We start from the raw sequence: 23,248 nt of genomic DNA, 5'->3' as shown, positions 1-23,248 counted from the left end.
GTTTTCGCTGCATTAAATTCCTTCCTCTTCTTTAAAAGTTCAAAGCATATGTCTGGGTAGAAAATTATTTTTTGTCCCTTATATTCCAACAGTTTATTATCTCCTCTAACTTTATTTCTTGCCCGCTCCAGTATATTTTCTCTTGTCGTATATCTTAAAAATTTTACTAAGATGGATCTCGGTCTTTGATGTGTCTGCGGCTTCGGTACTAATGCTCTGTGTGCCCTTTCTATTTCCATTTCTTCATGCAATTCTGTCATTCCCAACACCTTCAGGATCCACTCTTTTATAAATTCCTTCATGTCTGGGCCTTCTTCATCCTCCTCCAGGCCCACTATTTTTATGTTGTTTTTCCTACAATCATTTTCCAACATAACAATTTTCTGAGATAACAACTCTTGTGTCTCTTTAATTTTTTGTCACTTTGTTCCAATTTTTCTCTTAAATCATTTACTTCCAATTCTACTGCAGTTTCCCGTTCTTCCACATTGTCTCCTCTTTTCCCTATTTCTGTCATGGCTCGTTCTGGACTTTGCAATTTGTCTTCTGCTCTTTTCACTTTTCTTTTAATTACATTAAACTCTAATGACAACCATTCTTTTAATGATCTCATTTGCTCTTCAAAAAAAGCTTTATCTATATTTTGTCTATCTGTTTTACCTTCTATTTCTCTGTGAAGGTATTGATCTTCTTCTTCCTCTCCTTCTATATCTGTGTCTGTGTTTTTGTCTTCTTTTTCCCTTCTTTGTAAATGCTTTTCCTGATGAATTACTTCCATGACTTTGTCTGTCCTCCTCTTGCTGATGGGCCTCCACTCGTGTGTTGTCTCTCTGCTGGGCCTCCTTCTGTTGCTCGTCCTGTTGCCGTTCACCCTTGATCCTCTCCTTGCTGCTGTTATGACTTTCCAGCTGAGCGCCCGGATGTCGGGCGTCCCTCAGCTGGTCACGTTGCACCTGCCCGCTCCTCAGTTGAGTCCTCCTCCCGTCGGAACGGTGTTCACTTTATTTTTTGATTGCACACTGCGCACTTTTGTTTGGCTCCGAGAGCATTTTTTGCAGTCTACCGTCGGGGGGTTGCGACTTCGCAGCGCAGTCACCAGCCTCGGAGATCGGCTGCTTTTCATCACCTAGTTCCCTGCTCCTGCGTGCAGATAAGGCCTTCTTCTTTTTTCTCCGGTGTTTTATCTTCATCTTTTTTTACTGTTGTCTTTCCTATTTCTTTCTTGGGTGCCATCTTCTTATTCTTCTCTGTAACTTTACCTTCTGTTTCCTTAGTTTTATCTTTGTTGAGCTTTGTCTTTTCTAAACTTTTTTTCTGGAGAGGGCTGGTTCAACCCGACCAGCCACTACTCCATCACATGACTTCCTCTCACTTTATGACTTAAAGATGAGAACAGACATCCTTCAAACATACAAAATTCAGAAAGGGTGTGCTAGAGTGGAAACCTGGAGAATGTTTCTTCTGTCTGAGGAGTCACAATCTCAAATAACAAGTGGGCCATTTGGGTCTGGAATGAGGGAGAGTGTTATTATTCAGTGGGTGTTTATGTTAGGAATTCTCAACCCCAAGGACATAGAGGCTGAGTCATTAAGTTTATTCAAAACAGAGATCTATAGATTTCTGAATATCAGTAGAATAAGGAGAAATGGAGATGGTGCAGGAAAATGACTAGGTATAAGATCAGCCTTGAACTTGAAATGCAGAGCAGGCTCAAAGTCCCACATATCCTATCCTGTGTTTTTATGTCTTGGGATGGCTACATGGTGGGTAACCAGTAGCTTACACAGACCAGTTTGGCCTGGAAGTCAGCCTGAAGAAAACTGAGGTCCTCCATCAGCCAGCTCCCCACCATGACTACCAGCCCCCCCACATCTCCATCGGGCACACAAAACTCAAAACGGTCAACCAGTTTACCTATCTCGGCTGCACCATTTCATCAGATGCAAGGATCGACAATGAGATAGACAACAGACTCGCCAAGGCAAATAGCGCCTTTGGAAGACTACACAAAAGAGTCTGGAAAAACAACCAACTGAAAAACCTCACAAAGATAAGCGTATACAGAGCCGTTGTCATACCCACACTCCTGTTCGGCTCCGAATCATGGGTCCTCTACCGGCACCACCTACGGCTCCTAGAACGCTTCCACCAGCGTTGTCTCCGCTCCATCCTCAACATCCATTGGAGCGCTTACATCCCTAACGTCGAAGTACTCGAGATGGCAGAGGTCGACAGCATCGAGTCCACGCTGCTGAAGATCCAGCTGCGCTGGATGGGTCACGTCTCCAGAATGGAGGACCATCGCCTTCCCAAGATCGTGTTATATGGCGAGCTCTCCACTGGCCACCGTGACAGAGGTGCACCAAAGAAAAGGTACAAGGACTGCCTAAAGAAATCTCTTGGTGCCTGCCACATTGACCACCGCCAGTGGGCTGATAACGCCTCAAACCGTGCATCTTGGCGCCTCACAGTTTGGCGGGCAGCAACCTCCTTTGAAGAAGACCGCAGAGCCTACCTCACTGACAAAAGGCAAAGGAGGAAAAACCCAACACCCAACCCCAACCAACCAATTTTCCCCTGCAACCGCTGCAATCGTGTCTGCCTGTCCCGCATCGGACTTGTCAGCCACAAACGAGCCTGCAGCTGACGTGGACTTTTTACCCCCTCCATAAATCTTCGTCCGCGAAGCCAAGCCAAAGAAGATTGCACACAGACCAGTAGATTTTAATGAGTATCTTAAATGAATTAGAGAAGCAGAATAGCATAGAGAGCTAATGGTTTCAGGAAAGAAGACCAATAATTTCTACAATTTCAGTATATTTTTCATATATTGTTCCTTAATTACTGAGAGTGATATGACTTTTCATTCAATCATTGAAATACTGAGGAGTCACGTGATGGAGTAGTGGCCGGACGGTGAACTCCAGCCCTCTCCAGAAAAGTCGGGAAAAACAAGAGAAAATACAAAGGCACAGAAATACAAGTTAAAGAAAAGTGAGTATAAAGGTGGAAAGAAGATGGAGACAAAAGGAGAAAAATCAAAATCAACGGAAAGAAGAGAGGAAGAGAAGACAACGGAGGAAAAAGGTGAAGGCCTTACCTGTCCGAAGAGGCCCGCTGTGGAGAGAGGACCCCACTACCTCAGGTCGGTAGAAAGAGAACTACAACAATGGCTCACAGAGCCGAGTAAAAGTGCGCAACCGCGCATGAAAAAAAACACACCGACGGGAGGGGGGACCAGCTGGGGAGTCGATCTCCACAGCCGGCAACGACAGCTGCAGAACACCTGCAGCAAGAAGAGACCACAGAAGACAATGGAAACAAGAAAGAAGAGGAGGAAAGGGCAGCAAAGAAACAACAGATGGTCAACCTAGAGGAAGAAGAAGAGGAAGAATACAGTGAAATAGATAAAGGGAAAGGCAAGGTAAAGGATATACTTGCTCTTGTTAGAGGATACATGGAGTCATTTAAAGAATGGCAAACACAGGAATTCAATGATTTAAGAAGAAGAATAAACAACACAGAAAAGAAAATAAATAAAATGGATATGACCTTAACAGAAATGGGGAAAAAAATGGACAAGATGGAAGAACGGGCAATAGCAGCAGAAATGGAGGTAGAAGACTTAAAAAAGAAATTGGAGGAATCTAATAAAAAAACTAAAGAGACACAAGAATTACTAGCCCAAAAAATAGATATAATGGAAAATTATAACAGAAGAAATAACATAAAGATAGTGGGCCTTAAGGAGGATGTAGAAGGCAAGAATATGAGGGAGTTTATAAAAGAATGGATCCCTAAGGCCCTAGGATGTCCAGAACTACAGCAAGAAATGGAAATAGAAAGGGCACATAGAGCATTGGCCCCTAAACCACAACCACAACAAAAACCAAGATCTATTGTAGTAAAGTTCCTAAGATATACTACAAGAGAAAAGGTACTGGAGAAGACAATGGAAAAAGTAAGAGAGGGCAACAAACCACTGGAGTATAAAGGGCAAAAAATCTTCATTTATCCAGATATAAGCTTTGAACTCCTAAAGAAGAGAAAAGAGTTCAATGCAGCAAAAGCGATTTTATGGAAGAAAGGATATAAATTTACACTGAAGCATCCTGCGGTATTGAAAATATTTATTCCAGGACAACAAAACAGACTATTCTCGGATCCAGAAGAAGCACGAAAATTTGCAGAACAATTACAAAAATAGACTGAGGGATGAAGACAGGTAATGAGAGCAAAAATCATCACGATTGATATGTATGTGGGTAAAGACAAAAATAGACTGAGGGATGAAGACGGGTTAGGAGGGTAAAAATGACCACGATTGATATGTATGCGGGTAAAGAGGTATAAGAGTGAATAGAGACAATGGGCATATGTGAAAGTATCTGTAATTAGAGGAAAACATAGAGAGTATAGACAAGAATTAATAAGGGAAGGTAATGGAATAGAGAGAATAAAGAGGGAATTAAAAGAGTGACCTTTGTGACATATAAAAAGCGAAATCTTTTCTGGGGGGCTGGGTGGGGGAAAAGAGCGGTCACTGCAAAATCAGTTGACGCTTGCGAGTGGATTCGCAAATCCAAATGGAGAGGGGAGATGTGGTTGTCCGACAAGGGATAAAGGGCAACTCAGGAGGGGAAGGGGAGATTGGGGATAAAGAAGATAGAAATAGGAGAATAAGGAAAATGTTGGATGTTGTAGGAATGTTGTCTGGTAAAGAGTTGAAAATAAGAAAACAGAAATGGAAAAGGAGGAAAGGTAATGATGGAAAAACGGAAAGAGAAGATAAACAAAATATAAAATGGCTACGCTGAACTATATGACTCTAAATATTAATGGAATACATAACCAAATTAAAAGGAAGAAACTACTAAATTTACTGAAAAAGGAAAAAATAGATATAGCATTTGTCCAAGAAACACACTTAACTGAATTGGAGCACAAGAAATTAAAGAGAGATTGGGTAGGACATGTAACAGCAGCATCGTATAATTCAAAAGCAAGAGGAGTGGCTATATTAATTAGCAAAAATGTGCCATTTAAAATAGAAGAGGAAATAATAGATCCAGCAGGGAGATATGTTATGATAAAATGTCAGATATATTCAGAGCTTTGGAATCTACTTAATATATATTCACCTAACGAAGAAGATCAAAAGTTTATGCAAGATATCTTTTTGAAGGTAGCTAATACGCAAGGGAACATACTAATAGGAGGGGATTTCAATCTGAATTTGGATCCAAATATGGATAAAACGGGGAAAAAAATTAACAGGAAGAACAAAGTAACCAAATTTATAATTAAATCAATGCAAGAAATGAAACTTGTGGACATATGGAGGAAACAAAACCCAAAAGAAAAGGAATACTCATACTACTCGACTAGACATAAAACATACTCAAGGATAGACCTATTCCTGTTATCAGCCCACATTCAAGGGAGAGTTAGGAAAACGGAATATAAAGCTAGACTATTATCGGACCACTCACCCCTGTTATTGGCAATAGAGCTAGAGGACATCCCTCCAAGAATGTATAGATGGAGATTAAACCCCATGCTACTTAAAAGACAGGATTTTAGAGAATTTATTGAAAAACAATTAAAAATGTATTTTGAAGTAAATACGGAATCAGTGGAAGATAAGTTTATACTATGGGACGCAATGAAAGCATTCATTAGAGGGCAAATAATAAGTTATGCAACCAAGATGAAGAAGGACTATAATCAGGAAACAGAGCAGTTGGAAAGGGAAATAATAAACATAGAAAAAAAATTAGCAATAAAGGAAGATACAACCAAAAGAAGAGAATTGGCGGATAAAAAAATAAAATATGAAACATTACAAACATATAAGGTGGAGAAGAATATAATGAAGACAAAACAGAAATATTATGAACTAGGGGAAAAAACACACAAAATCCTAGCATGGCAGCTTAAGACAGAGCAAACTAAGAAAATGGTATTGGCAACAAGGAAAAAAGACAAACAAATTACATATAATCCAAAAGAAATTAAGGAAAACTTCAGAGAATTCTATGAACAATTATACCGAACCGAAAACGAAGGGAAAGAAGGGAAAATAGATGAATTTTTGACTAAAATTGAACTACCAAAACTACAAATAGAGGAACAAAATAAATTAACAGAACCATTTGGAACAGTAGAAATACAAGAGATAATAAAAAATTTACCAAATAATAAGACACCAGGAGAGGATGGACTCCCAATAGAATTCTACAAAACATTTAAAGACCTAATAATACCGCCCCTCCTGGATGTAATCAACCAGATTGATGAGACACAAAACTTACCAGATTCATGTAAAACAGCAATAATTACAGTGATACTAAAACAAGGGAAAGATCCACTCTCACCAGCGTCATACAGACCAATATCTCTGCTAAACACAGATTATAAGATAATAGCTAAACTATTAGCGAACAGATTAGTAGAACAGGTACCGAAAATGGTAAATTTAGACCAAACTGGATTTATCAAAAAAAGACGCACAACAGACAATATTTGTAAATTTATTAACTTAATTCATGCAGTAGAAGGAAATAAAGCACCGGCAGTAGCAGTTGCTTTAGACGCAGAGAAGGCCTTCGACAGAGTAGAATGGAATTACTTGTTCAAAGTATTGCAAAAATTCAGTTTACCGGAGAAGTATATTAATTGGATTAAAGCATTATATAAGGGACCGTTAGCGAAAGTGACAGTAAATGGACATGTATCAAAGCAATTTAACTTAAGCAGGTCAACGCGGCAGGGATGTCCACTATCACCATTATTGTTTGCGCTAGCTATAGAACCACTAGCAGAATCGATAAGAAGAGATAATAATATAAAAGGAATAAAAATAAAAGACAGGGAATATAAAATCAGTCTGTTTGCGGATGATGTGATAGTGTACTTAACAGAACCAGAACTATCAATAAAAGAACTATATAAGAAATTGAAGGAATATGGAGAAGTGTCGGGATACAAGATAAACGTAAATAAAAGTGAAGCAATGCCTATGAATAACGCGGATTTCTCAAAATTTAAGGAGGAATCCCCATTCAGATGGCAAACACAGGCAATAAAATACCTAGGTGTGCAAATAAACAAAAATCTAGGCCAATTATATAAACTCAATTACAATCCACTAATGAAAAAATTACAGGACGATTTAGAGCATTGGAAAGAGCTACCACTAACACTGATAGGAAGGATAAACTGTATTAAAATGAACATTTTTCCAAGGATACTATACTTATTTCAGGCATTGCCAATACAACTGACAGAAAAATTCTTCAAAGAGTTAAAGAAAATAATAAGGAGATTTTTATGGAGAGGGGGGAAACCGAGGATAGCACTAGATAAATTAACAGAATGGTATAAACAAGGAGGCTTACAATTGCCAAACTTCAAAAATTATTATAGAGCCGCACAATTAAGGTACCTATCAGATTTTTATCAAACAAGGGAAAAACCAGACTGGACGAGACTAGAATTAGATAAAATAGGGGAAAAGATACCTGAACACATATTATATAAATGGGACAAAAAATTGGTACAACATAGAACTTCTCCAGTATTACACCATCTCCTCAATATATGGAAGAAGATTCATGTAGAAAGAAATAAAATAAATTACCAAATACCAAAACTAATATTGACGCAAAATAAGCTACTCCCTTTTACAATAGACAACCTTGCCTTTAGAAAATGGGGAAAAAAAGGGATTAAAAGAATAGAAAATTGTTTTTCAGGAAGTAGATTCTTATCCTTTGAACAAATGAGAGATAAGTACAATATAACTGGAGATACAGCGCTGGCATATTACCAACTGAGATCCTACTTGAAAGATAAATTAGGAAGCAACTTGAGTTTACCAGAGGGAAGTAACCTTGAATATGTGATTACAGATACAATGTTAATCAAAAGATTTATAAAAAATATGTATATTAAACTGCAAGAAAAGGAAAATGAGGAAACAAATGGTAAAACTAAACAAAAATGGGAACAAGATTTAAATATAAAGATAAAAAAGGAAACATGGGAGAAGTTATGCTCTGGAACGATGAGAAATACAATAAATACGAGGCTGCGTATGATACAATATAATTGGTTACACAGACTATACATTACACCGCAAAAGTTAAATAAATGGGACCCAACAGTATCTGCTAGATGTTTTCGATGTAAAAAAGAAAGGGGAACAACAATTCATGCAATCTGGACATGTGAGAGAGTAGAAAAATTTTGGGATGATCTCAATCAGATATTAAATAAAATAACAGAAAACAATATACCAAAGAATCCAGAGATCTTTCTCCTAAGTAACATAAAAAATAAAGAATTTGGAATTGACTTGGAAGATGCACAAAAAAGATTTGTCAAGATAGCCCTAGCCGTAGCAAAAAAATGTATTATGTCAACCTGGAAATTGGAAGATAATTTGAAAATACAACAATGGTATATAGAAATGAATAAATGTATTCCATTAGAAAAAATAACATATAGTTTAAGAAATAATATTGAAATATTCGAACAAGTATGGGAGCCTTACATTAAATACAATAGCGAAAACCTACCGGGAACAAACATTACCTTAGTTGATGGAAGGAGAAGAAAAGAAAAGAATGGACTCAGTAGAATTTCTGGTGTATTTTTGTTGAATGACAACATTGTCTAACTGAATTAATGCAACCTAGATTGTATACCTAAAATGGATGAGAGGGTGGGGGGGTGGCTTGGGAGGAGGGAGGGGGGAGGGAGAAAAAGTCACTGTAAATGTGTGGAAAAGAAAAAGTGTATATCATGGCTATTGTGATTTATGGTGTGAAAAATAAAAAATTTAAAAAAAAAAAAATCATTGAAATACTGTATTTTTTTAACTCAATGTCCTGCTTTGACTTTCTTAACCAAAATCTCATGGATTTTGCCTGCTTCTCTCTCGAAGACACCAGGATTTTCCTGACCTTCCCACAGAATGACAATTGATTCCCTGAGACAACTCTTGGAATAAAAGGGTTCAAGTCCTGCGACCTATGTTGCTGTAGATATGGATTCTGGGCAGGTCCCGGCAGACTGGAAGACAGCAAATGTCATACCACTTTTTAAGAAGGGATGTAGGCAGAAGACTGGAAATTATCGGCCAATTAGCTTGACGTCTGTAGTTGGAAAAATGCTTGAAGCCGTCATTAAAGATGAAATAGTGAAACTTTTGGAACGTAAAGGTTCAATCAGGCAGACGGAGCATGGTTTTAGAAAGGGAAGATCTTGTTTGACAAACTTGTTAGGATTCTTTGAGGATATAATGGGTGCGGTGGATAGAGGGGAACAGGTTGATGTTGTATATTTGGATTTCCAAAAAGCGTTTGATAAGGTGCCGTACAAGAGACTTATCAGTAAGTTACAGGAAAGTGGAGTCCGTGGAAGTATATTGGCATTGATTGAAAATTGGTTGTCTGACAGGAGGCAGAGAGTCCGGATAAGTGGGAGTTTTTCAGGTTGGCAGATGGGGTGCCGCGGGGGTCGGTGCTAGGCCCACAACTGTTCATCATTTACATTGATGACTTGGAGGAGGGGACAAAATGTGGTGTAGCCAAGTTTGCGGATGACACCAAATTGAGTGGAAGAGCAAATTGTAATGAGGATGTGGAGAGTCTGCAGAGGGATATAGTTAAGCTGGATGAGTGGGCAAAGTTCTGGCAGATGGAGTACAATGTTAGTAAGTGTGAGGTTATCCACTTTGGCAAGAAAAATAAAAGAGCTGAATATTATTTAAAGGGTGAAAACCTACAGCATGCTGTTGTGCAGAGGGACTTGGAAGCGCTTGTGCATGAATCGCAAAAAGTTAGGTTGCAGGTGCAGCAGGTTATTAAGAAGGCAAATGGAATGTTGGCCTTCATCGCTAGAGGAATTGAATTCAGGAGTAGGGGGGTAATGTTGCAACTGTATAAGGTACTGGTGAGACAGCACCTGGAGTACTATGTCCAGTTCTGGTCTCCATATTTGAGGAAGGATACACTGGCTTTGGAGACGGTCCAGAGGAGGTTTACTTGGTTGATCCCTGGGATGAAGGGGTTGACTTATGATGAAAGATTAAATCGTCTAGGATTGTATTCCCTTGAGTTCAGAAGAATGAGAGGAGATCTTATAGAATCATATAGGATTATGAAGGGTATGGGATAGGATAGATGTAGGAAGGTTTTTTGAGCTGGCCAGGGAAACTAAAATGAGTGGACACAGTCTCAAGATTCGAGGGAGTAGATTTAGGACAGAGATGAGGAAAAATACTTTTTCCCAGAGAGTAGTGAATGTTTGGAATTCTCTGGCCAGGGAAGTGATTTAGGCTGTTTCATTAAACATATTTAAAATTCGGTTAGATAAATTTTTACATGATAGAGAAATTGGGTGATATGGGGAGAAGGCACGTAGGTGGAATTAGGTCATAAATTAGATCAGCCATGATCTTATTGAATGGCAGAGCAGGCTCGATGGGCCATTTTTGGCCAACTCCTGTTGCTACTTCCTATGTTCCTATGGCACCTCCCAGACAAAGCAAAAATATGAATTAATATTTTGGGATCTTCCTGGTCTCCCATCTTTTTGGCTCATTAGCCGAGCACTGCAGGTCTTTTTATGAGTGAAATTGAGGAAGTTGTAGAACAAATTAATGGATTTTCTTTTGTGTTTACTTTTGTATTTTCCCCCTCTGTGCCACATGTTGCAGGATGAACTTCCTTTATAGTTAGTGTTCACAAAATTACAAGATGTTGGATCAAAGTAGGCCAATAGGCCCATCAAGTCTGCTCAACTATTCTACCATGAGCTGATCCATCTTCCCACTTGGCTCCACTCCCTGGACTTCTCCCCGTAGCCCTTGATGTCCTGACTACATGATCAGTATAATACCATCCACCCTCTTCTTATCCCAAACTCTATTGTGAAGAATGGCAAGTTAAGAGCTTCTCCAATGCTGGCAACCTGCCAGTAAGCTACAAAAAAGCAATCTAGTTGAGCATGGTACTCAGAATAGGTGAATAAAGCCCAGCACTTGATGTAACAAAGGCTGGTCAAGATATTTCAAAAGGACTTCACAAATGTGTTAATTTCAAAGCATTCTTAAAATATTCAGTGTCTCTGATTCTTGTCACTTCCGCAGCTGCTAAGTGCAATATTCTTTTAAAATCTTATAAAAGCTGACATATACAATTTACAGCAAAAGGTCAGACTAGGTTAATGCTACCTTTTATTTATCTGTTCTCATAAAATCGAAACAGTGGCTTAGGATAAGGTGGCTTGTCACTCGAATTACGTTTACATTGCAGAGGATTGCCTGCACCTGTGATGTTGTAGATATTGGTGAGGGTTGTAAACAGTCTGCACCTTGATGCCTCCTGTTGTATTGTGGGGTTTGTTGTACTCACTCATCTGTGTGTTAAACACATGATCTGATAACCTCACTATTTTTAACATCAATTAAGCAAATAGCAGGATTCTTCTTGCATAATGCTGATAGCCACCTGTTCACTATGCAGAGCGATAACATTTGGACTCGACATCCAATTTGGTATTCATTTCAACAGGAGTTTGGCTGTGATTTGGAACCTTGGCTGATTTCTTGGCTTCAAGTACAGCCAATCGATCAAGGATTGAACCTGGAACATTCAGAATGGCCCTGAATCATGCGGAGTTATGTATTGTTCCATTGTAGGGATGAAAGCATTTTGAACATGTTAAATGAGCAATTACTTTTCATTTTAAATCCATGTACAATATAATTCTTTTATATCGGTAGGTGGGGAAGTAAGATACTGACGTCTCTATCATTGCAATAGCAATGATTCAGTAAAGAAATATTCTTCACAGTGAAGGCTGGAGTACAAGAATTTATTTTAGTCTGAAATTTAATGGTTTAAGGTTATGAATGTAAACTATTGAGAAAATAAATCTGGAGTGGCATGGAATACGATCAAATGTCCACATGTATAAAAAAAGCAAATTGGAAATCACAGAGATGAGTTATTTATTTCTGTGCATATTTTTAAGCAGGTGTAATATGCATTCTACAATACAGAAAGTGGTTTTATGTTTCACTGTCACTTTGGAGAGATCATCCCACTTCCTTTCCTCCCAATTATACTGTTCTCCATCAAAAGCAGAAAAAAAATTGGGAGTTGTGAATACTGCAGCAACCTTAGAATCCCAGATCAGTAACTGAGTGAGTAAGTGAGTAAATTATAGAATTATAATTTATGGCTAATAGTTAAAATAAACAGTGTGTTTGTCATAAAAAGTAAAAGACCGTAAATGAATGTCTTCTTTTCTGACCATCATGCCTGTGAATTTGTGCAAGGAGTCCGGGCTTAAGAGAGGTTACTATTCCATCTTGACGAGTTACAAAGCAGACATTTTACTAATGATCACCATTTTGCCACTGATGAGTTTTGAGAGTAGCAGTGAATAGATTGCTGTAGGATTGAAATGGCTTAAACTTCAAAGGTTTGTTTCTTGGTTCATTTTAATGCACATTCAATGAAAGTCTTTTCATAACCAGTGGTTCTTTCCTGCCTCTATCATCAGTTATTTGTTGTATTTTTTTATATATATACACTTCAACTCTTTATACACCTCTGTTGAACAACTTTGTCAGAACTATAAAGGCACTAAGCATGTAAATTCTTGGCACTGATAGGAAAGCCTGAATAGAAACTGACAAGATCTGAGGTGTATAGTGAGCTTTAGCAGTAAATGCATTATGTTTGATCCATTGTATGAAGATTGTGATAAACCAGGGACCTCCTGACTGTGTTTATGTTTGTCTTTTTAGGTCTAATTGTGCATAAAGTAGTGTGTCTTGGAAGTAGTTCAGTTTTCAGTTGCATCTGAACAAATCGCCTAGCTTAGTTTCAGTTCAGCTTCAAAGAGGGGTGCGCAATGGCCTTTGATGTGAGTATTTTTCAGTGTCTTTGTCCTGCTGTGTTCTGCCAGGCTGGAGAACAATAAAAGCTGGAGCCAGCGGAGTGATTCATCCCTATGTGGCAGAGTTAGTCGTAACACAGGTCGATGTGCTATCCAGCCTGTTGTTCTGTGCTCATTTATCAGAAATGTATAGACAAGCCCAGGCAGGGAGTCGCACTGACCTTTCCTAAGCCATAGCTTTCACCAGCCGTCACAATAAATTAATATAATAGGTTTTGGATTTGTTCCTGGATTAATCTAAATTGGGAACAAAGACTGAGCTTGGGGAGGTGGGGGGAAATCAAAGTTTCTCTAAACACACATTAAGATCAAGCCTGACCAGATGTGGACATCTTTCTCCACGTTAGTTTGGGTCAGTGAACTGAAACATTTTTTTTTTCCCTTTCACTCTATTGATCATTTTAACATATATTTCAAACCCAGATATGCTGGATCTGAGATGATACTTTAACAAATTTAGTCAAAGCAGCACCCTAACTTAACTGAAAGAGCTAATAAGGATTAAATGTAGAAGGGTACAGAAAACTTCCATTCTCCCTTTTTTTTCATATAATTACTCTATTCACATATGAGCTGGAATTTTGTGATTCATCTTTGCAGTGAAAAGGAGCGAGAAATAGAAAATTTCCTTAACTTAATGTTTTCATCCTTTTATCATGCCTTTTGAAATCCAGACTGTCACTATCTTCCCCTCTTTACAAAGATAAACCACAACAGAATTCCATAAGGAGAGGGCACTTGGATTTACTAGAGTCCTCATGGATACGAAGTAAATGCATGATGTACCATAATAGCCTCTCTTTCATCAGTTGTTCTCAATCAGAACAGCACTTGAGAATCTGCAGTAATCTGATGCTGAACTGGGGACTGAAAAGTTACCAAGGGCTACTCAATCACCCCTTCAATTATGCAAGCTTACATCTGGGTATACCTGCACACCTTTTATTTCACCATTCCCAACTGTCGTATTAATATCAAAAGGCCCTGCAACTGGAGAGGCTCTGCACTCTCAGGATAATGAAGTAATAGTAATATCATCTTCTATAAAATAAGATTGCATATATTTTAGATCATAAGGCACTGGAGGAGAAATAGGCTATTCAGCCCATCAGGACTGCCCCGCCATTTTTTCAGGAGCTGATCCATTTTCCCACAGTCCCACTGCCTTCTCTCCATAACCTTTGATGCCCTGGCTAATCAAGAATCTTCCAATCTCTGCCTTAAATACACCCAATAACTTGGCCTCCACAACTTCCTGTGGCAATAAATTCTACAGATTTGCTACCCTCTTTTGGGACATTCTCTTATTCAGGACCAATATTTTTCTATAAAAGCAAAAATACCAGTTAAAATAAACAGTGCTGCAGAATTCAATCTGAAGATTCTGTTTGCAAATGATATTCTGCTGATTAGAAATACATCAGAATCAGAATCTACTGCCTGAATTGCTCAACAAGATAGAGAAGTAGTTTAGCAAATAGTATCTTAGCTGGAAAAGCAGGTTAACTGATTTTCAAATGTTCAAATCTAAGCTATTTTTTAATTGGTCTCAAAGCCTCTGAGGATTCGTCTGCATTTCCTTTCCCAAAAGTAAAATACAGAACTGTATCTGCAGAAGACTACCCATTCATTTCAGAGTTCTTAAATACCTCCTGCAATCCAGGAGATTCAACATTTAAAAAGGAAATTAATGAGAGAAATGGGATGGACAAAACCACAAGAAAGGAAATGGGTGGAGTTTGAAATGGGTGATGTTACACAATTTGGAGACAAAATTGTACAAAACTGGTACAAAGAAACACATACACTTGCAGTGTGGGAGGTTAAGCTCTGAGCTTTATTGAGACTGGAAAGGCTCCTTTTATATATTTGGAGTTCCTGCCATTTGTTTGATTGGCTGACATCAGCTTCATGAATAACAATAGCGGGCGGGAACATATGTGAATACCCTTTTCCCCCAGTCTGTTATTGATCTGTTAGCTGGGCATCTTGGCCAATGCCATTTTAGGGCTGCTGGTCTTATATTGCTCCAGCTTTCAACCGTGCCCAGTTTGCTGTGTTAAGGGACATGTTACAGTGTAATGTTGCTGTTTACTACTGGACACACCATGGAATGTTCCGGCTTGATCTCTGTGGTGACGGGCCACCACGTAACTCTCCCCCCCACCCCAGAACTGGTGGCTACAGTTCATAGTGACCTTGGATGCAATCCACAATGTTTTTGGTGGTCTGCGTCCGGGTCGAGGTGCTGGCGTCTCCGCGGGTTGTGTCGGGTCCATTTGTACCAGCTTGAGCCTGTCTGCAGTGAAGACCTCTGGTTTACCACCGATGTCCAGTTCAAAGGTGGCCCCATTGCTCCGGATGACTTATAAGAGGCTTTCGTATGGCTTCTGTAGCAGTAGACAGTGTCACCTTCTATGCACGAACACGTACTCACAGTCTTGGAGTTCTTTAGGGATGTTGAACTTGGCTTTCCCGTGTCTGAAGGGTGGGATCGGAGCCAGATTACCAACCTTTTACTGCAGCCTGTCCAGGAAGGAGGTTGAATCCTCTTGACCTCTGGTTAGTGGGACAAAATCCCTGGGGACCATGAGTGGAGTTCCATAGACGAGCTTGGTGGAGGATGTGTGGTGGTCTTCCTTCGGTGTTGTTCGAACCCCCAGCAGTGCCCATGGCAGTTCATGCACCCAGTTAGGGCCCTTGAGTCTGATCATAAGGGCGGCCTTGAGGTGCCTGTGGAAGTGCTCAACAACCCGCTAGACTGCATGTGGTATGCAGTTGTGTGGTGTAGCTGAGTGCCCCACAGGTTGGCAACATCAGTCCACAGGCTGGAGGTAAATTGTGCACCTCTGTCGGAGGTTATGTGGCATGGTAGCCCAAACCTTGCTACCCAAGATGAGAGGAGTACCTTGGCTCAGGACCTCGTGGATGTGTCAACCAGAGAATTGCTTCTGGCCACCAGCTGAAACCGTCGATCACCATGAACAGGTAGCGGAAACCCTGTGAGACTGGTAAGGGTCCCACTATGTCTACGGCTATTGAGTTCATGAGTTGAGAGATCATGTTACAACTCTACAAATCTTTGGTGAGACCACACTTAGAATATTCTGTTCAGTCCTGTCACGTCAATAGATGAAGCTATGGAGAGTGTACAGCAGAAATTGACCAGGATGTTGCCTTGATTGGCAAATAAGTCTTATGAGGCAAGGTTCTCTTTGGAGCAGAGAAGGATGAAAGGTGACTTAATAAAGGTCTACAAGATTCTGAGTGGCATAGAAAGGGTAGACAGCTGGCGCCATTTTTTCCAAGAGAGGGAGTAACATCTGTACAAAATGAAGGAACGTTTAAGGGTGACATCAAGGCTAGTTTTTTTTACATACTGAGTTGTGGGTCCTGGAATGCATTGTCAGGGGTGCTGGTGGAAGCTAAAACATCAGGAGCAAATGGATGAAAGACAAGCAAATGGATGAAAGAAAGAGGTTATGTGGTAGGAAGGGTATAGTTTTTTTAATAGGAATATATAGGTTCATCAAGGCCCCAAGGGCCTGTACTGTGTTACATGTTCAATGTTTTATGATCAATTAGTACCAAGCAATGACAAGATAGCATTGTTGTGGGCTTTATTGAGAAGCCCGATTTCTGCAGCTATCTTTCAAAGATTCCTGTTATAGTCACGTAATAATACATTAAAAATGTAATATACATGATATAAAGCAAACAAAGAGTTGCCATGAGCACCCTTAATGAAAGCCGAAAGCAAGAGAGAGTCCAGGGTGACACGGTTGGCGTAGTGGTTAGTGCTATGCTGTTACAGTGCTTGCGAGAAGGACCAGGGTGTGAATCCCACGCTGTCTGTAAGGTGAATGTATGTTCTCTCCGTGTCTGAGTGGGTTTCCTCCAGGGACGCCAGTTTTCTCCCACCATTCGAAACCTCCGGGGGTTGTAGGTTAATTGGGTGGCATGCGCTCGTGGGTCAAAATGGCCTGTTACAGTGAGCTATGTTTAAATTTAAATTTTAAATTTAGAGTCCCTTCAGAGAAACTGAGTGTCCGTGAATTTGCCTCTAGTACTCCCACAGCCGTAGCAGCCACACAGACTCCTGCTTGATTCACTGACAACCCGAGGTCCAGATCCAAACCTCTGATATGATGAGGAAGCTTTCCATACCTGAGGGCCTTCGGGAGCCTGTGGCGGCCCACCACCGTGGAAAACAAGCCGGCACATTGTACGGCACACTTGGTAGTTACACATGTCCTTTAACACAGTGAACCAGCGCAATTAAAAGCTGGAGCAGTACAAGACCAGCAACCCTAAAATGGCACTGGCCAAGCTGCCCAGCTAACAGATCGATAACAGGCAGGGGAAAAGGGGTATTCACATGCAAGAATGTTCCTGCCCGCTATTGTTATTCATGCAGCTGATATCAGCCAATCAAACAAACGGCAGGAACTCCAACTGTATAAAAGGAGCCTTTCCAGCCTCAATAAATCTCAGAGCTTAACCTCCCACACTGCGAGTGTGTGTGTTTCTTTGCAGCAGTTGGTTACAATTGGTGACCCCGACGGTTTAGACGGCATCTAAACCCAGCAATGGATAGCGAAACAGCAATCAGGGCAGTTGGCCTCAAACTCCCGACCTTCTGGACAGTTCGACCCAGCCTGTGGTGTGACCAGGCTGAGGCTCAGTTCCAGTTTCGGGGCATCACATCTGAGACCACATGGTACTACCATGTTGTCAGCGCCCTGGATCCAGAGACTGCAGACAGAGTGGCTAACTTCATCCACAGGCCACCATCAGAAGGTAGTTACACTGCTTTCAACGAGCTATTAACTGAGACCTTCGGGCCTTCGTGGCGAGAGAGAGGGGCACGGCTGCTCCACCAGATGCCCATCAGTATTGATGAATGAGATGCTGACCTTCCTGGGAGACCATGAGCCCTGCATCATGTTCAAGCAGGAATTCTTGGAGCAGCTGCCCAAGATCATCCAACTGCTCCTGGCTGACGTGGATTTCAGTGACCCCCCCCCAGAAAATTATATACTGTGGAAGCAGAAACAGAAGTGTTTGGCTACCGTGGGTCTAGTCACGAAGTCTCGCAACCAAACCGAGGAGCAGCAGGGATGAGTCCAAGGAGAGATGGTGCTTCTACCACCAAAGATGGGGCTCCGAGGCCCGCTGAATCCGGTCGCCCTGCGAGTTCCAGGAAAACGTCAAGGCTAGCTGTCACTGATGGCCATGGTGGCTGGCCATCGAGGGAGCCTCCTGTATGTATGTGACCCCCTGTCCAGTAGATGATTCTTGGTGGATGCAGGAGTGGAGGTCAGAGTGATTCCCCTGAGAGGTTTGGACACTAGATGCAGGCAAGTAGGCTCCGCGTTGAGGGCTGCCAACAACAGCAGCTTATGGACCCATGGTACGTGTAGAGCCAAGCTGCAGTTCAGAGGGAATCACTTCTCGTGGGAGTTCATGGTGGCTACAGTAGAACAACCACTCCTCGGAGCAGACTTCCTGTGGGCTCACAGCCTCCTAGTAGACCTCAAGGGCAAGAGACGTGCACGCAGAGACATTCCAAATCTTCACAGTGAGTGGCACTGGGCTCCTGGCCCTGCATCTGGACTCCGTCCACAGCTCGAATGATGAATTCTCCAAGGTGCTGTCTGAGTTCCTGGAAATCCTTTTCCCTCAGTTCATGGTGGAGGTGTCCTGACATGGCATCATTCTTACCAAGGGTCCACCTCTCCATTCAAGGGCAAGACAGCTTTCCTTGAAGAAGCTCAAACTGGCCAAGGAGGAGTTCTGCAAGCTTGAGGAGTTAGGCATTGTTCAGCAGTTAGACAGTCCATGGGCTTCTCCCTTGTACATGGTGCCAAAAGCATCTGGGGGCTGAAGTCCATGCGGCGACTACCGTTGGCTTAATAAGGCCACCACTCCAGATTGTTATCCCGTGCCACATATCCAGGACTTTGTGCAAACCTGCACGGAGTGACAATCTTCTCCAAAGTGGACAGTGTGACAGTACCACCAAATCGCAGTCCACCCTGACAACATCCACAAGGCGGCCATCATCACTTCATTCGGGCTGTTCAAGTTCCTGAGGATACCATTTGGGCTCAAGAATGCGTCACTGATGGACGCGGTGGGCCAATACCTGGTCAGCACCTTCATCTACTTAGATGATATCCTGGTGGTAAGCAGAACCTGGTAGGAACATCTACAACACCTCCAATGTCTCTATAGTCGCCTACGTGAGTTCAGCCTTACTATCAACCTGGTTAAATGCCAGTTCAGGCTGAGAACGTTTGATTTCCTGGGCCAGAGGGTTACCAAATGCGGGTCCACACCACTACCCAGCAAGGTGGAGACAACTTCCCAAGGCCCAGTTCGACCAAAGGACTACAGAAGTTGGTAGGGATGGTCAACCTTTATCGCAGATTCATCCCCGCAGCAGCTCGAACCTTGTGGCTACTCTTCACCCTGATGACCGGAAAAGCGAAGGACTTGTCCTGGGATGATGAGCGTTTGTGCAAGTAAAGGAAGCCCTGGCTAATTCTGTACTTCTGGCCCACCCCAGGTCAAATGTACCCACAGCCCTCACAGTTGATGTCTCAGGAACAGCAATTGGTGGAGTTCTGAAGCAGCAGGCAGAAGGAAGTTGATGCCCGCTAGCTGTCTTCAGCAAACATCTATGGTATCCTGAGCTAAAGTACAGTGCTTTCGGCAGAGAGCTTCTGGCACTATACCTAGCCATCTGCCACTTCCGGTACTTCCTAGAGGCAAGGGCTTTCACGGACCACAAGCCTCTGATGTTCGCCCTGGCCAAGACCTCCAACCCCTGGTTAGCCTGCCAGCAGAGACACTTGTCTTACATCTCGGAGTTCACTCCCAACATGAGGCATATCTTTGGAAAAGACAACGTGGTTGCGGTCACCTTGTCGACACAGAGCATCCACTCTCTGGCCAACGGACTGGACTTCGTGGCATTGGTGGAGGCATAGTAGCAGGATGACGAGATACCTCAGTACAGGACTACGGCTTCAGGACATCCTAGTCGGCACAGGTAACACTACTCTCCTGTGCGATGTAGCCACCGAGCAGGTTCGACTTATCGTCCCAATGGCATGGAGGCAACGGGATTTTCACTCCAATCACAGGCTGGAACATTCATCAATCAGGACCACAGTCCAGTTGGTGGCTAGCAAGAACGCATGGCATAGGTTGCAGAAACAAGTCAGCGGATGGGCCAAGACGTGCACACAGTGCCAAAGAGCCAAGGTAGAGTGGCACTCCAAGTTCCCCCTCCAGCCTTTCGCATCAACAGAGCAATATTCTAAGTGTGGTCTCACCAAAGATTTGTAGAGTTCTAACATGACCTCTCAACTCTTGAACTCAATAGCCCGACTAATGAAACCCAGCCTCCCATAAGCCTTCTTAATTATGCTATCAATTTTTGTAGAAACAATGAGATATATATGGATTTGCACCCCAAGGTTCCTATGTTCTTCCACACTATTAACTATTAACCCTGTACTCAGCCTTCAGATTTGATCTTCCAAAATGCATCACCTTACAGTTATCTGGATTGAACACCACTTTTCCGCCCAACTCTATATTTTGTCCATATCCTTTTGTAACCTGCAACAATCTTCAGCAATATCCACAACTCCTCCAAACTTTGTATCATCTGCAAACTTACTGACCCATCCTACTACTTCTTCATGTAGGTTACAAAGAGCAGGGATCCCAGAACAGATCCCTATGGAAGTCCACTAGTCACTGACCTCCAAGCAGGATACTTTCCGTCCACTACAACTCTGCTTTCCTTTTATTGTAGTTCTATATTTTGTAAATGGTGCTCTGTAGATGGCTGTATGAACGTTAGAGATAACGTTAAACTGCTCGGAGAAGAACCATCCTCACTTTATTAGGCGTAATGTGACAAATAAACTTGGACTTCAACTTAACTGCATTAGAGAAGCACAAAAACAACAGATGGTTGAATCCTGAGTAAATAATGAGAAGCTGGAGGGATTCAGGAGGGAAGGCAGAATCCATGGAGAGAAGTGTGTTGTCAACGTTTCGGGCCAGGACCCTTGTTTGAATTGGGATGCAATCCTGTTTTCTGTAACAGCTTGTTTGTCTCTCTATAAATACGTGCTTATAGAAATAGATTGGAGAGTAGGATAGACATGGAGACTGCTGATATATCATGTGAAATAAAGTCTGAATCACTACTCTTGCTCTTTGATCAGTTAATTTCGTCAACAGAATACATTTAATTTCTATAGAGAACCACTGCTCATCAAACAGAATGAGGAAGGTAATTTAGGCCAATATTCATATAAGATTCTAATTAGAAGTTGAAACATTCTCCCAACTGAATTAGCCCTCTCTGAGTCACTGAACTGTGTACGCTATCTCATCCAGAATATTTTTCATTATGTGGAATGAGATTTTTAAGTCGTGGAAATCCATTTTGGCAAGAGCAGTTACAATTGTTCTATGAATACTTGATATTAAACCTTTGAGATCTCAGTGCTAAAATTCTTCTCTGTTTCCAGTCCACCAAATGCAGGAACAACTTTAATGGGCTTCTCCTGAGTTTCCTCACATTTCAACAACTCAATATCCACTTACCCCATGGCCACGCCTTCACTTGATATGAAATCCCATGGCAGAGCAGCTCTGGATTTCCAGAGTTTGGCCACATTTCTGCAAGGAATGTGGTATAGAATGTGGTTCAGTACCTGTTCAACATGCAAGTGGGGAGATCTCAAATGAAGATGGTTAAGGTTACATTTTATTTGGAACAAAATAAGTTAAAACATCTTTCTTGCCTTTCTGAGGACAGAGATCTGCAATTGCAGATATTTTTCAAAGGATCAGACCAGCTACAAGTTTCAGCAATCCTTAGCCATCATCCTCCAATCACTTCTCTACCTTTAGCCAGCTCAGGGAGGATTTAGGAACAGGTACAATATTCACAAGAGGAAATAAAAGCCAGTGTCTTGTAAATGCCATTTGAAGGCTAGGGTTATACTATTCAGTCTCCAAAAATGTCACAGATTGGAGGCATCATCCTCTAGTGTGTTGCCATCCTCCTCTATCTCCTTGTGCCATGCAGGGGCAGGTGTAGGTGGCTGAACCTGACATTGCTTGGTTTCTGACAGCACCATGCAGCTGTTCTGGGGAGCCTAGACTTTGTCGTCTTTCTCCTCCTCCTACTAAGATTCAAAACAAACTTCAAAAAACATTTTGGAATGAGGTGTTAAATGGTGCTTGAGAATGGCATCTCTTTTGTTTTGCCAGTGCTGCTTTAAGAAGGTTCATGGTGAATGAGGGCTTATGACTAGCAAGATGCAAAATATGCATATCCTCTGAGGATAGGAATCACTGCAGTATCAGGCTGAGGATCTAGCAATGAGGGAATTGCCTGTCAATTCCAGCTCCTGATTGAAGTTGTACAGGTAAAATTGCTGTCTGACAGTGACGTGCACATTCACAAGTATGTTACTCCTCCCAGATGTCATCTGTGGTTCAGTGGCAGTACTCTTGTCTCAAAGCCAGAAGATCGCTAATTCAAGTCACACTCCAGAGACTTGAGTACGTGATCCAGGATAAAACTGCAGTGTTGTCCTGCACGTTGGCATTTATAACTTTGAATGTAGGAATGTATTTCCTTGTGGTTTTCAACATTCAGAATTTGGAATAATCAGACAAATTATTTCTACAGTAGCATTTTGGTATGCTGTCAACATAATGGTAATTTTTAGTCAGTGTATTTCTGATGAGTGGAAACTACTCAAAACTCTTAATGTTGACAATGATCACTGATGTGACACCAGCCACATGTTGTAAAAAAGTTCTATCCTCTATTGCAGGTCATTTCCTTGGGAACAACACCGTGATTGATGTCCTAAGGCAAGCAGGCTATGAAGTTGAGCACACTCCTGCAGGACAACCATTTGAACAGTAAGTTTATTATCCAGATCCATGTTTACAGTACAGGCTCAATAAAGAATGAGGCACAATAATATTTTTTGTGGAAAAGAGGAGAGTAAGTTAGTTTCTGCCACTGGGGTGGCCTCCTGCATATTTGCTGGGGGTTTGGGGGGGGGCGGGAAATAGCCATTGTTGGATCTATCTGTAGATGGGCATCATTGCCGTTTCTGGAGAAACATACTCCCATTCCATTTATGCTTGCCTCAGAGTAAAGCCATTCCCAACACTGTAATGAATGAGAGTTTGTTCTCAAGGACCAAACCTCATAGTT

General features: G+C 41.5%; 1 protein-coding gene across 1 annotated transcript in view; it reads left to right on the top strand.

Annotated features, from left to right (window-relative positions):
- LOC138763805 (metalloprotease TIKI2-like) overlaps window positions 1-23,248 on the top strand; it is a 445,092-nt gene that overhangs the window by 351,997 nt on the left and 69,847 nt on the right. The window contains 1 exon segment of the mRNA XM_069938567.1: window positions 22,857-22,947. Within this exon segment, the coding sequence (XP_069794668.1) occupies window positions 22,857-22,947 (91 nt within the window).

This window comes from Narcine bancroftii, chromosome 5 (assembly GCF_036971445.1).
Source record: "Narcine bancroftii isolate sNarBan1 chromosome 5, sNarBan1.hap1, whole genome shotgun sequence".
In the NCBI taxonomy this organism is placed as follows: Eukaryota; Metazoa; Chordata; class Chondrichthyes; order Torpediniformes; family Narcinidae; genus Narcine; species Narcine bancroftii.
This window is presented reverse-complemented; position numbering and strand designations above follow the sequence as displayed.